At 46.9% G+C, this 13,987-nt stretch overlaps 1 protein-coding gene across 14 annotated transcripts in view; it reads right to left on the reverse strand.

Moving 5' to 3' along the window:
• MEF2D (myocyte enhancer factor 2D) overlaps positions 1-13,987 on the reverse strand; it is a 171,231-nt gene that overhangs the window by 35,727 nt on the left and 121,517 nt on the right. For 11 of the 14 annotated variants that reach the window (XM_030542394.1, XM_030542395.1, XM_030542387.1 and 8 more), the window contains one exon: positions 1,601-1,738. In XM_030542394.1, the coding sequence (XP_030398254.1) occupies positions 1,601-1,738 (138 nt within the window). Of the gene's footprint in view, positions 1-1,344; positions 1,480-1,600; positions 1,739-13,987 lie in introns of all 14 variants that reach the window. The other 3 variants (XM_030542396.1, XM_030542398.1, XM_030542401.1) reach the window with 1 other exon arrangement.

Below are 13,987 nucleotides of genomic sequence, written 5' to 3' on the forward strand. Positions count from 1 at the left end.
ATCCAGCGCTTGGAAAGCTGCCTCCCTTTCTACTCCTGCAACGTTAGTTAATTACAGCTGCCTGAGTTGGAAGGCTAATCTCCCTGAAGATGGCTTGCCTGCCTCAAAAGTCTTTGCTCCCTTGAACTAACACCTAATTTGCAATGCCCCTCTTCCCTCCCTCAACACAAATCCCTTTCATCACTGTCCTGATGCCACCCCAGGGCCGTCGTCTCAGGCTAAAACCACCCTGGATTTCTGCCACATCCACTAACTGCGCCAGGGGCCTTATGGATTTGCCTGGACTGAAAGCAGACTGGCCCCAAACTGGATCTGATCCCAAAGCGGGGCTGCAACTGTCATAACCTGACCCTCCCTTTCCCCACCGTGACCCATATTAATACCGAGGTTCTGAACTGAAGCAAAACTGTCACTGAACTTCAGAGGAGTTTGCTGGAGTAAAACGAACCTCAGGATTTGACTCAGTATTAAAAGCAGTGGGACCGATTTTTAAGGTCCTTGGTCTTAACATTTCCAGTGTGGGGGCTCAAAGTTAGACAGCGAAGCCCAATGTATTTAGGCGCCTAACTCCCTTCAAAACCGATGGGAATTAGGCACCTAAATATAGCTGAGGATTTGGGCCCTCAGGCCAGAGTCTCATTTACGCAAAGGGCTTCTCTGCTGCATTGATCAGTAAGCAGCACAATTCCCACTAGTGCAGCTGCAGCTATAGTGCTTGTGTCTTATTCTTGCACAGGCAGGGGAATAAGTGATGCTGGTGAAAGGCACTTTTCTAACTGCAGCTGCACGAGGGGCTGGACTGGTACAATGATTTCAGTAAACGGTGATCCCCCTCCCCCAAGCAAAAAAAGTTATACCCCTAAAACGTTGAAGTGCAGACCAGGCCTGAGAATTCTTCACGCCACTCTGACAGCGTAAAGGGGCCTTAAGGTGGGTAATTTATACCCATTTTAAGGCCAGAATGGTGCAACTGAGACTCAAGTCTTGTATAGAAGGGAACAACCATAATGTGTTGTGTTCTAGGCCAGAAGAGGAGATTAGGATGGGTACAGGGACGTTTCGCCACCTCCATACCAGCTGGAGGGAGGCATTTCCACCTACTTTAATACCTCTTTATGCTGGCAGAGCGACCGAAAGGGGCCTCGGCATCACCGAGGCCTGTTTCTAACCATTAGACCATGCTGCCTCCCAGACGTTCCCTAGCCCTGGGTTTGCTACGCCCTATGGGAGCAAATGAACAAGGCAGCGCAAGGCTCCGTTAGCAAAGCCATGCAAAGTCGTCACCCCCACCACTCTGCATTCTAGAGGGTCTAGGGCAGGATGTGCAGGCCACCAGTTACTCACTGCGAGCCTGTAACTCTGCATCATTTTATCAAACTCCTCATCAATCTTTTTATATTTCTCCTCCGTCTGCGGGGTCAGTGCAAACACCTCGTCCCCTTCCGGGCTCTCGCATCCCCTGTGCTTCTTGTTCAGCGCCTGTTACGTTGAGAGGACGGGGGAGGTGGCAGGGACGGGGGTAGGATTGGGAAGAAATCGAACAAAAGAAAAAAAGAAAAACATAATGAAGGATTTCTGCCCAGAGGGGCGCAGTACTTACACCGTATCGTTTGAAGAGGATATCCAGATCCTCGCTGGCTTTGCGGTATTTATCCTCCATCAGGGGGCTCTGGTCAATGGAGTCGTCCCCGTCGGGTTCCGGGCTGTCGCAACCGTTAAAACCTTTCTTTCTTAATGTCTGAAAACACAACCAGGAGAGGTTGAGATCTGGAGCAGGAGGGGTACGTTGGAGAAGGGAGAGCTGGCGGTCTGTTGGATGCAGGTGTGTGATGGATGGAAATGGCGGGAGCTTGTTTAAAACGTTGTCGCTAGCTTCCCAGTAGAGCTGGTTCTGAAATGGGGCCGGGGGGGGAGGGCAATGTAGCTGAAATATGGGGGAAATTTACTCAAAATTTGGGTAACATATCAATATTTCAAAAACCAAATGAGTAAAAACATCCACAAAATGTAAAGGGGCCAAAAATTATTCCCAAATTCAAAATATTTGAAGAAAACGAATAATTTCAGAAACGTTGGAAAAACAATCTTCAAAACGTTAAAAAAACTGGGTGGGGTAATTGTTAAAATTTCAATTTCAATTTTTAAAAAATCACCCAAAATACAACCAGCTCTGCTTCCCAGTTACAAGAAAAAAGCTACAAGGCCGGATCCTCATCTACACCACAGCTCCTCCACATTGTTTCAGTGGGATGGAGCTGCGGTAACAACACTGTGCCTATTAGAATAATTGTAGTTCTTCTGGCTCATCCTTTTCGGCTCAAAGCTCAGCTTCTCCACAGATTTGTTATGTGATCATGGGCAAATCCCAGAGGCCTGGATTCTTCTTTAAAGTGGGTGTAGATGTGATTTATTCCCATTTTAAGAGCCCTTTACGCTGCTGGAGTGGTGTAAGTGAGAATCAGGCTTGTTAATAGACAACGGGTCTTTGGAACTGAATTGAATAGAGTTTTATAAACTAATAAAAACACATGTTAACCCATGGAACTCACAGCCACAAAAGACCATTGAGATTAGCAGGATTCGGAAAGATTAAATTATGGGCCTTACTCTCATTTGTAATAAGGATCTAGCCCATAGGATCTGATTAGGATTGTGCCTCTATTTTGGAAGAGAACATGACCCTATGGCAGTGCAAGTTGGTGGAACTCCATTGACTTCAAAGGATCTATTTACATCAGGCATGTATTTGGCCCTGTGCCAGCTCAGACACAAAACCTATTCTCCCACCATTATAATGATTTTTTGGGGAGGGAAGGGGTGAGAAGGGGAAAATCCTAATGATATTTCCTCTTCTATTAAAATATTTCCTCTCCTATTAAAAGACAAAAATATTACTTGCCCCAAGCAAAATGGGTGGGTGGAATTCTGCAAGATGGTTTTAAACAGATGTAAGGGGTTTGGGGCAATGTACAATGGAACATGCCAAGACCAACACAGCAGAACTGTATTAAAGAGGTAGGTTGTGCCTGCACCAAGAAATGATGTATACTTTGTATGGCAATGACCTTCTTTAATTTAAAAAATAAATGAGCACACATTTTTCATTGGCCAGCTGCCAAAGTCACCTTTGGCATAAGCTGAGTTACAACTCAGTTGAAATCAGGGGGTCAGGTTCTGACTTCACTTACAGTGGTGTAAATATGAAGCAACACAACTGCAGGGAAGTGGAGTCACTCTGGATTCACACTGAGGTGAGATCAGAATCTTCCCAGTTTGCTTAGCAGCTCTCTAGTTCCGTTTATCTGGCTTTGGTTATTGTCCTACCTGTTATTTATCAAATGCCCCTGAGCACCTCACAAAACAAGGAAAGACCTGATTCTGTGCCAACATGGCCTTTGGGGCATTCAAAATCTGGACCCAAATGACCCAGTTAGAGCCGATCTCCAAGAAGAACGTTGCACCCAAAGGAAATGCAGATATGAGCTAACCTGACCGAGCTCGGATCTTTGCAGTGTTTGAAATCTGGAGCTGAAATTTTGTGGCTCGGGCACCTTGGGCTGATTGTCATTTACACTAAAGGTCTTTTTACACTACTCTGCTCGTGTAAAGGGCCCTGAAAATGGGATGTATGACCAGGCAAGAGCAGCTGCAGGCCTGAGTTACACTTAAAAGTGTTACCGATAAAACAATTTCAGTGAAGAGGGTGATTTATTTGACTCAAATAGATACAAGTAAAGGCCCCAGTGTGAACAGTTCTACTGCTGTAAAGGTGACTTAGATCTGGTCTACATTTCAAATTTAGGTCGACATAGCTACACTGCTCAGGGCACCCAACCACCGTACTTGTGCCATTCTAGTTCCCAGTGTAGATGCAGCTAGGTCAAAGGAAGAGAGGTTCTATCAACCCCTTCCATGGGTGTAGGCTGTGTCTACACTATGGAGCTGTGGCTATGCCATTAGAGTCCCTGTTGTGTAGACCAGTGGTTCTCAAACCAGGACCATCACTTCTTCAGGGAAAGCCCCTGGCAGGCCGGGCCAGTTTGTTTACCAGCCGCGTCTGCAGGTTCAGCTGATCGTGGCTCCCACTGGCCACGGTTTGCTGCTCCAGGCCAATGAGGGCTGCAGGAAGTGGTGTGGGCCAAGAGACGTGCTGGGCACCCTTCCTGCAGCCCTCATTGGCCTGGAGTGGCGAACTGCGGCCAGTGGGAGCCGCGATCGGCCGAACCTGCGGAAGCAGCAGGTAAGCAAACCAGCCTGACCCGCCACGGGCTTTCCCTGAACAAGCGGCGGCCCTAGTTTGAGAACCACTGGTGTAGACAAAGCCATACCTACTGTGACGTAGCTTGGCCAGTATAATCTCTATAGTGTAGGCATATAGCTATACCAGTATAAACACCTTTGTGTCAATATAATGGCAGCCACACTAAGAGGATTGTATCACTTTAACTACACCAGTATAGTTAAAGCAGTACGGTTTCGTTTACACTACAGACTTCTGCCAGCACAGTGATGGCTGTCAGGGCTGTGAAGAGGCGTGATCCCTGTGCAATATAGTTAGATTGACCCAACTTCCTGTGTAGACATGAAAAAATTCTTCCCTCGACCTAGCTGCTGCCTCTCGGAGAGGTGGAGTGACTGCATTGACGGGAAAACCCCTTCCATTGATGTAGGAAGCATCCACATTACAACGCTAGAGATGCAGTGCCAGAGGTATGACTCTGTGGTGTAGGGATAACCTCGGTTATACTGGCAAAGATGTGCTTTTACTAGTTGAGCTTGTTTCATTTTGGGGAGGGGGGAGTTAACAAGCTATACCAATAGAAGGTAACTTTGCAGATATAAGCTGCTTCCATACTAGGATCGCTTTGCTGGTGCAGTGTGTCGGTAAAATACTCCTAGTGTAAACATGACCTAAAACTATCCAGTGTGGACAAACCCTTAGCAGGGGAGAGAATGCAGGCCAAGGAGTCTGTAGCAGAGCCAGGAACTGAATCTGGAGTTTGACTGCAGCTCCTTAACTGCAAGACCACCTTTGTACTCTTAAGGAAGTCCCATTAATTGGAAACACAGGCATTCCATGTGTAGGCTGTGCACGGCGTACAGCAAGAATCCTTCGGAGAGTTTGGACAAAAAGTTCCTGTCTCGTGTTCAGTAGCCAATTTACAGATTGCATTACACATGCACATGTAATCATTTTATTTTCAAAATACCAGAAGCAATTAGGCATTATTATGGAACCAGCACTTGCCAGTTTTGGGGTTTTTTTAAAAAAGTCAAAGCAACATATAATTTCCTGGAAGTCTTGATCTCTTTTCATGCCAAACTTGAAAGAGAAAAAAAATGCCTTGATAATTCTCCTCTCATCCTCCCAAACACAGATAAACATATCTGCTTCTAAGCCAAATTTTATCTCAAAGAGGTGCCTTACCTACACGGTGAGCACTGGGAAATATGGGTTTATAATGGAATTGACGCAGCGATGGTGGATGTATCTCTCACTTAAGATTCTAAAGTCCTTGGGGCAGGGACTGGCTTTTTGTTCTGTGTCTGTACAGCACCTAACACATTGGGGTTCTGGTCCATTTCTGGAGCTCAGAGGTGCTACTGCAAGAAATTGCTAAAGTGCTTTGAGATCTACTGATGAAAAGGTGTTATATAAGAGCTAGGGCTTACCATTATTTAATAATAGGATGTAACATTTCCTTTTATTGTTTACAGCTGGTCAAAATAATGGGAAAACCAATTTTCTGACACATTTTGAAGCTGCTTCTGTTTTATAGCATTTGAATTGCACCCATTTCCCTTCTGCTCTTTCACCAATTTTTTTTTTTAAAGCAGCATTTGTTCCCAATGTTTTAATTGAAATCATTTTCAAAACTGTTTGGGTTTTCAAGGAAGCAAAGCATTCTGCTAACAATTTCGATTATAAAATGCGATGGAAAATTTGGCAAAAAAAAAACAACCCAGAAATTTTCAGTAATACATTTCTCATGGCAAGATACATTGCCAAAAAGTGCGCGCGCGCGTACACACACACACACAAACAAACCTTCTTCTGTGCATAAAAATGTCAATCATCTCTAATAATCCCTTGGCTGAATGAAAGTGAACTCAGGTCCCTTGCTAACTTATTTCAAATCATAGGGGACATGCTGGTTTGTTACTGTAGGGTGATCCATGAGCCTGGAGTGCATCAACTAGTTAATTATTACACAAGTGCAGGAATTGTGCACCAGGGCTTGTCACTGTGTGTTGCTGCCCGTTCCATTCTGCTTTTATACAACGCTCATCACCGTAGTATCTAGCTTGTTACAGACGGCACATGAATGGAGGGCTGCCTATTGCCTGGTTGCCATCAGTTTTATAATATTTAATTATTACATTATTATCATTTTGAAAATTAAAGGGCTGTAAAATACTTTCTTCCCTCTTTCCCACAATGTAAACACATACAACACATGCACACACTAACACACGCTGTCATTTGCAAAATGTAACACATTTTGCAGCACTCGTATGATCTTGTGTTGCCTGAGCTACACCTTTGCAAGACAGGAGAAGGCTCCTCAGTCTGGGCTCAACAACAATATTAAAAACAGAGACAGGGCCTGGAGTCTGAGGCGTGGGAGCAGAACTCAAGAAAGCGAGTCAGGTTTCAGGAGGGAGCTAGTTTGATGTGACGTCTAGCGGCTCTGGAGTGCAACCTGATATCTGGGCTGGGCCTCTCTGCATGTTCAATAAAGATCTCTTTCCTACAACTCTAACAGCCTGCTGCATCAGTTATTGCTCGTGAATCAGGGCCTGGCATAAGCTTCAGATCCCAATGCCTTAGCCTTAGGGCTGTCAACATTTGGTTGGATGAATTCCTGGAGGTTTCATCACATGACATTATCTTTAATTCCTGGAGACCTCAGGACAATCCTGGATGGTTGGCAGCCCTACTCGGCATTGCTGGGCATACCAAAACCCAAAGCTCCCAAATCCAAATGGCCCAGAACTGCTGGGATAGGACTCAACCAGTGACTGGGATCCTAATTTCACAGCTGTTAACATCTGTGTTACTCCGTTCAGAATCTCAACTTAACTCTGTTGTAAGGCGCGACACTGGGCTAGATGGACCATTGGTCTGACCCAGCATGGCCGGTCTTATGTTGTTAGAACAACCAGGTTTGGTGAGGACCTCGTTTTTACACCGTATCTACAAGACAATATCTCCAATCGCATGTGCTCATGCTGGACGCCACTCCCACGAGAACAGCGCCTCTTACCGAGCAGCTCACCCTGCTTCCTGAAGCACCAGCCCTCCCCAGCCCCGCGCCGGCGCATTTGCGTCAGCACTGACTCAGAGAGGACAGCACCGTCTACTGAGCCTCCCACGCCGTTCCCTGCAGCACAGTGCCCCCTAGCACAGCGCAGGGCCGGGGCTCAGACTGATTCAGAGGGAAGAGCTGTGCCTGCTTGAGTCACTCACACCAATGAAAGCTGAACAACTTCATATCGTTTTACTGGTTGCCAAATGAAGCAATCAGGTCTCCAACACAGCGCTCCTGATTCTCTGACACAGAGATGGCTGGAAATGCTGCTCAACAAAGAAAGCCCCTTCAAGGCATCTGCTTACCCAATTTAGCAGCTTCAGAGGCAATCTGGCCTCTAACAATTCAGAGCATCTACTGCATCTATACTGCAGCACATCTGTATATACATGGGCCAATACACCTGGAACAGTAAATATAAAAGGTACGTGCAACAGGAAGTCTGATGTCTAGACCTGAGTTCTAAGCCTTGCTCTGCAACATCACTCTCCTTTTCTCTTTCCTGTCCCACCTTGTGTCTGTCTTGTCTATTTACAATGTAAGATCTTTGGGGCAGGGACTGTCTCTAAGGGCTTGTCTACATACGGATTTCCACTAGTTTAGCTTGAGGCACGGTGTTAAATTGGTATAAAAGGCTGCTCTTCTTCCAGATTACACCGGCTTTATTTGGGTTTAGTTTAGCATTAAAGTTAAGTCAAAGAAGATCAGATGAAACAAACTATTCTTGAAGCAAAATAAAAGCCTCCACAAAGTGTTTACACCAGCTTAACTAAATCAGTTTAAGAGCTTGTCTACACTTGAAAATTATTTCAGATTAAGAATGAGTGTGAATTTAAAGTGCATAAACTGTTCCAGAATAACTCCACATACGGACACCCTTATTCCAGAATAAGAGTGCGTCCCGGAATACCTATTGCAAAAGGGCTATTCCACAATAGCTATGCTGGTTAATTTCTGCATGTAGACAAACTAGTAAACTGATGCAAATCTGCGTGCAGACAACCTCTCACGATGTGTGTGTACAGAGCCATCCATACGGCCATTCTTATGTTCTTAAGCCCCAGTCCTGCAATAAAATCTGGGAGGGCCGTTCCCTGCAACCATGCAGACTCTACTTGGGCCCTCAAAGGTACAGCGGTCTTCCCACTGGGGAGGTTGTTGCGGAATTGGCAGCCATCAAAGAATGCCCTCCCCAGCAGAATCCATCCCAGGTTTCACTTCCAGCTCAGTATGGACTTCGGGCGTATAGCCAGGGCAGATACCCATGCAGCTCAGACGGGATCAATGAAGCTCAGCGTTTGTGCCCCTCACTCACCGTACTTTGGTTTATGGAGAACCCAGCAAGTGAGGACACACAGGAACAGTCAGGGATTCCGGGTCAGAGCTTCGGGCACTGCAAGTCACCACAGTGCTGAGGGCTGGTTTACACTCATTGAGGATCAGGCCCCAGATATCGGCATTCAGGTCTGAGCCAGGGCAAGGGCTAAACCCTTGGTTTCTCGGGGGTTTATCTGAAGGCCTTTGTCTGGGCCGGGGCGGAGGGTCTGTCAGGGTGTGTGTGTCAGAGACTCCCACTGGGAAGTGGTGCGAAAGGGCAGGTTTAAAGGTCACGATGAAGGAGCCCAGTGGTTTTCTGCCTGGAGAGAGAAGCAAGCCAGCTGGTAAGGCCACCAGCACAGGAAAGGCTAAAAATAAACCCAGCTCCAACAAGAACAATCGCACTTCTCAGCAGCTGCGCTAGGCACACTGGTTCGCTTGGCGACCCCAATCACAAATGGAGGTGACTTCCCAGCGCAGATGGAATGTGGCAGCTCTTTGGAAAGAGCCTGGTACCAGCAGAACCCTAGCTACACCCAGCACAGCTGTGTGGGTGGCTTGACGGAGAGAGATGGCTTGGATGGGTTCAAAACCACGCCCAAGGATTGGCCAAGACCTCCGGTTTCCCCCTCTGCCCCCCCCCACACCTTGTAAAAGAACCAAGCGATCGAGTTTTAATAAAGTAAAAGACTTTCACTGTATTTTTCTTTAGAACTGGTAAAAAAAAATCTAAATTGTTTTTGGCTTGGTTTGGTTTTTGGTGGAAAAAACTCATCCTTGTTTGGGAATCGGAGTTCTTCCCAAAATTTTCCATTTTCCCAGCAATGACAAATTTAATTGTTTTCTCTGGTTTTTGTTCTAACCTTTCTCCTTGCTCCTCTCCCTTTTCGGTGGTGAAATGGGAAGCAAACAACAAAAATGGGAGTTGGGAGTAGAAGGGGGGGGGGGAGAACCTGCTCCAAAGCAAAATTTTTCACAAAGCGTTTCAAATTACAGTAATCCCCTACCTCTTATCTAGGGCTGGTCACCAGTAGGTCTCAGAGTGCTTTACAAAGGAGAGCAGTAGCATTATCCCTGTTTTACAGATGGGGAAACTGAGGAACGGAGACATGAATTGACTCGTCCAGGCCGGTGGCTGAGCCGAGCGGGGCTTTCACGATCAGCAGCGACTATAGTTCTCTCCCAACTTATATCTCCCTGTCCCATTGCACTGAAATCTCTAGCAAGAAAACGCTTGGGGGAGGGGCTGGGCAGGTGACTTCCTTTGGCGATGAGGTTAAATTAATTGCCTCCCATGTGAGTGGGTGAAATGGAAGATCAAAGAAGGCTCTAGGTAACTTTCAAAGAGGTGAATGCAACCCTGGCTGGCATTTCCCATAATGAATACTTGGGTTGAATCCTTTCAACTACCCCAGCTCTGCCCCAACCAGCATATATTTTGCCGTCTGGATATAGAACAAAGCCGCAGATGGGAGTGCAAAGGGAGAACAATGTTCAGACAAAATCTCCTTTAAGTCTGTCCTCAAAGACGTTCTGTGGGAGTGCTTACAAGCCTCTCCAGCAAAAGGGACATAGGGTCCCAGCCAAAGCCCACTGAAGTCAATGGATATCCTCCCACACTGACTTCAAAGCGCTTCGGATCAGGGCCTGAGTGACTGGCATACCTAACACGATACGGCGCTGCAAATTTAGGGTTGAAATGACAGACCTAGGGGTCCTGTAAGATCATTAAAAGCGGGGTCTGTCTTGGGCTGGGCCAGGTATTACCTACCAACCAGGGCTGGCTGAGAATGTTCATCAAAACAGTGATTCAGAGGCAAATTGGGGGTTTCAACTAAATGCCGTTTTTCATTAAAAGTGTCTTTAGCTCTTCAGCAGATCTTGGTTTATCACAAGTTCAGCCAGAGGAGGAAAAACAGGCCCTTCCTGTTCGAATAGCTGCCTGCTTAATTTAATGGACACGCCACACGTGGCAGGTACAGAGCTTAGCACGCTCGGATTCGCTGCAAAAACAGCAAATACCTTTGGCCAACTGGGGAACATTCCACCCTCACAAGTGGGCTGTCTCTGGGGATGGGGTGTTGGCTGGTACTGAGAACAGGTGATTTTACAGAAAGTACCATACTCCATTAATTATAAAGTACATGCAGTCAAAGGAGCTGCACTAGTTTACACCAGCTGAGGATCTAGCCCGACGTTCCCCACAAAACTCCCACTCCCCATCGCTGGCCAGCATTGCGTTTACCAGCAGCCAGCCTGCCGCTAACCACGGCTCCTTAGCAGGGCTGGTCCAAATGTTTTGAACTGTGACATTTCAAGGACATATTTTTCATCAAAATGTCAACACAGAAAATGAAGCTGGGGGGAAATTCAGCTCTACTTCTGGAAAAACCAAACCCAAACCCCAAAACCCCTCTTGCCCATTTTTAAAGCAGCTCTTGATGTTATTTTTTTGGATTCCAGTAGCACCCACAACCAAGATTCGGACCCCCGTTGTCCTGAGCTCTGTGTTAACACAGCATGAGAGCCCTGCAGTGCTTACAGGATGGGAGGGGAAACTGAGGCACAGAGAGTAAGGCATTTGCCCAAGGTCACACAGGAGGTCCGAGGCAGAGCTGGGACTAGACCCCAAGTCTGCTGACTCCTAGCCCAGTCCAGTGTTGTATGCATTGGACTACACCACCTCCCATTTCGCTCTACTGGCTGATTACACACACATTAACCTCCTAACTGATTAAATGATCATACACTGCTCTCCCAGCCCTCCTCTGCTGACTCTCATCTTAGACTGAGCATTCTGGGGCAGGGAATCCATCTGCAGTGGGGAAGCACAGTGCACTTTTGTGGCAGACAACAACGCCACGTGTCACGTAGGCTGCAGATTCTTCAGCACTTGCTAATCTCCATCATGGCCCTTTCTGGCCCTGCAGCAGCTTGTTCGGAGGAGGAGGAGGAGGAGGAAGAAGAAGGAGACCACTGTTTGTTCAAGAGCAAGGCTGGTTCTTTCCAGGCTCGGATGACACGGCTCTGATGGATGGAAAGTGCCACCAGCTGGAGCAGACACAGCACTAATGGTGGGCCCCATGCTCGGAGTGAGGCTTCGGCCTCTGGATCTCAGAGCTCCGAACTGCATTCAAAGGACAAAAGGCCAAATCCAGGTCCCATTTGATCAACAGCCAGAGCAGTCAGAAGAGCAAAGGTGGGTCACAAACAGATTTAAGACAAAAATTTTCACTTTTTAGTTCCCTCGAAAAATTGGAACGTTTTCAAACAGGAGAAAAAAACATTCCATCCATTCAAAAATGTTAGCGGAAAAGAATTCCCAGTTTTCAACCAGCCTTAGTTCCATCGATAAGAACATAAGAACGGCAGCCAGACTGGGTCAGAGCAAAGGTCCATCTAGCCCAGTGTCCTGTCTTCCAACAGCGGCCAATGCCAGGTGCCCCAGAGGGAATGAACAGAACAGGGAATCATCAAGTGATCCATCCCCTGTCGCCCATTCCCAGCTTCTGGCAAACAGAGGCTAGGGCCACCATCCCTGTCCACCCTGGCTGATGAGCTGTCACTGCTATGTCCGTCGGTTTGTCCCTTCAGTGTGACCCGCCACAGATGCCCTTCCCTTTGGCAGATGGCAGCTCTCTTATTTTATAGCCAGAAAGAGATTCCCAGCCTGCTTTGCTTTTAAAGCGACAGCACTCTAATTCAAGAGCCAGTGGGAAATTCAGGGAATCTGAGAGCAAAGGATGCTCACTCAGCATGGGGTCAACTTCCTTTAAAGGCTGTAATCGAAACAACCCCAAATGCTGGAAAAGTTTGGATCTTGATCAGAACTTGCCATCTTCACCCTTGTATGCCAGATTTGCCATCCCCTGCAATGTGCATTGTCATTTAAAACCAGCGTCAAGAACTGCCATTGGCAGCAATTTGGGTGTGTGAAAATGACAGCACAAGCATGCCCTGAAGGGGAAAAAACCAGACCCCAGATAGGACTGCTGAATGCGGGAAGGGAAGGGAAGAACGCTGCGTGTCTTTGAATGGATTCTGAGTGTCCAGTCCCCTGTCAGCCCTGCTCCCGTCCAAGTCGCTTACCAGAAACCAGCACATTAGCCAGGCTGTGAGGAAATGAGAAGTGACAGCAAGGAGCAAAGCCGGCGTGATCTCAACTTTAACCATCACGTGGCTGCCAGTGTGCCTGTCTCGGAGACTCATCTGTCCCTCACCCGATTAAAGAAACCCCCCTTTGCACTAGGAGAGATTTTCCTCAGACTTAAAAGCTTGGAACAGCCAGAACTTTGCCAGGGCCAGAAAGAGTCATGGGGGCCATGCAGCTAAAATGCTCTGCTGACAGACGCTGCCATTTCACTAACGCTTGCAACATTTCTCTGCAGGGCATTTCATCCAGGAGACTGGCCCTAAATGGCTGCTGGAGTTAAACTGGGCCAGATCTAGCCCTCTCCAAATTGTGTGACTCATGCCTCACTCTCTCCCGCTCTCGTGCAGTATTACTTACTTCAAGCATTCAAATATCATGATACAGGCTCCCCAAACTCTTGAGATTGGCTTTAAAATCATGAGATTGGCTTCAATGTTATATGTTTTTTTCTTTGCGTTTATTTTCCGTCGGATTTCTGTGCCTTCGGGTGCCTCGTTCTCAAGTATTTCTCCACAACTAGGACTTGTTTTTAAAAATATGAAAATTGAGATTCTCAATCATCACAGGATTCCAGGAGCTGGGGCTTCAAGGGAACCACGTGCAAGAGTCACGACAACATCATTAGCTGGCAGAGCCTTATCAGTGTTTGGAAACCTCTGAAAACTAAGCATCAGCCTCCTCTCCTTGCCTCGGTCAGGAAAATGAACTGATCAGCCCCATCAGAACTCTGCCATGTGCTAATAGCAGCCTGCAAGCTTCCTTTTTACACCTGCCAGCCCCCTCTCTCATTTTGAGAAATGGTGGTGGACAACTCCATAATAGGACACTTCTCTTTTCTTCCACGATTTGATGATCTGTGAAACAGTTCTCGTGCCTGACACTCCATGCGTGATCGTTACCATCTGAGTCAGCGCCCATTGAACGGGACAGCACCTATTTCAGGCTCTCTGCAAATTTCTCCTATGATGATAATCCCAAGCTCTCATCTAGCAATTTTCATCCATAGATCGCCAAGCATTTCACATGGGAGGTCAGCATCATTATCCCCACTTTACAGAGGGTGCAGCTCTGACAGACAACTGCCTGTTTCTTTAAGTGCTTTTGTGAAGATAGCTCAAGGGTTAGGACTGCAAAGCTGGCAACCCCCAGGGTCTAGCAAGGGGCATTTATTCTTTATAAGCCTTCTGTTTGCCCTGCGCTCAGC

The sequence above is a fragment of the Gopherus evgoodei genome, chromosome 24 (assembly GCF_007399415.2).
Source record: "Gopherus evgoodei ecotype Sinaloan lineage chromosome 24, rGopEvg1_v1.p, whole genome shotgun sequence".
Taxonomy (NCBI): Eukaryota; Metazoa; Chordata; order Testudines; family Testudinidae; genus Gopherus; species Gopherus evgoodei.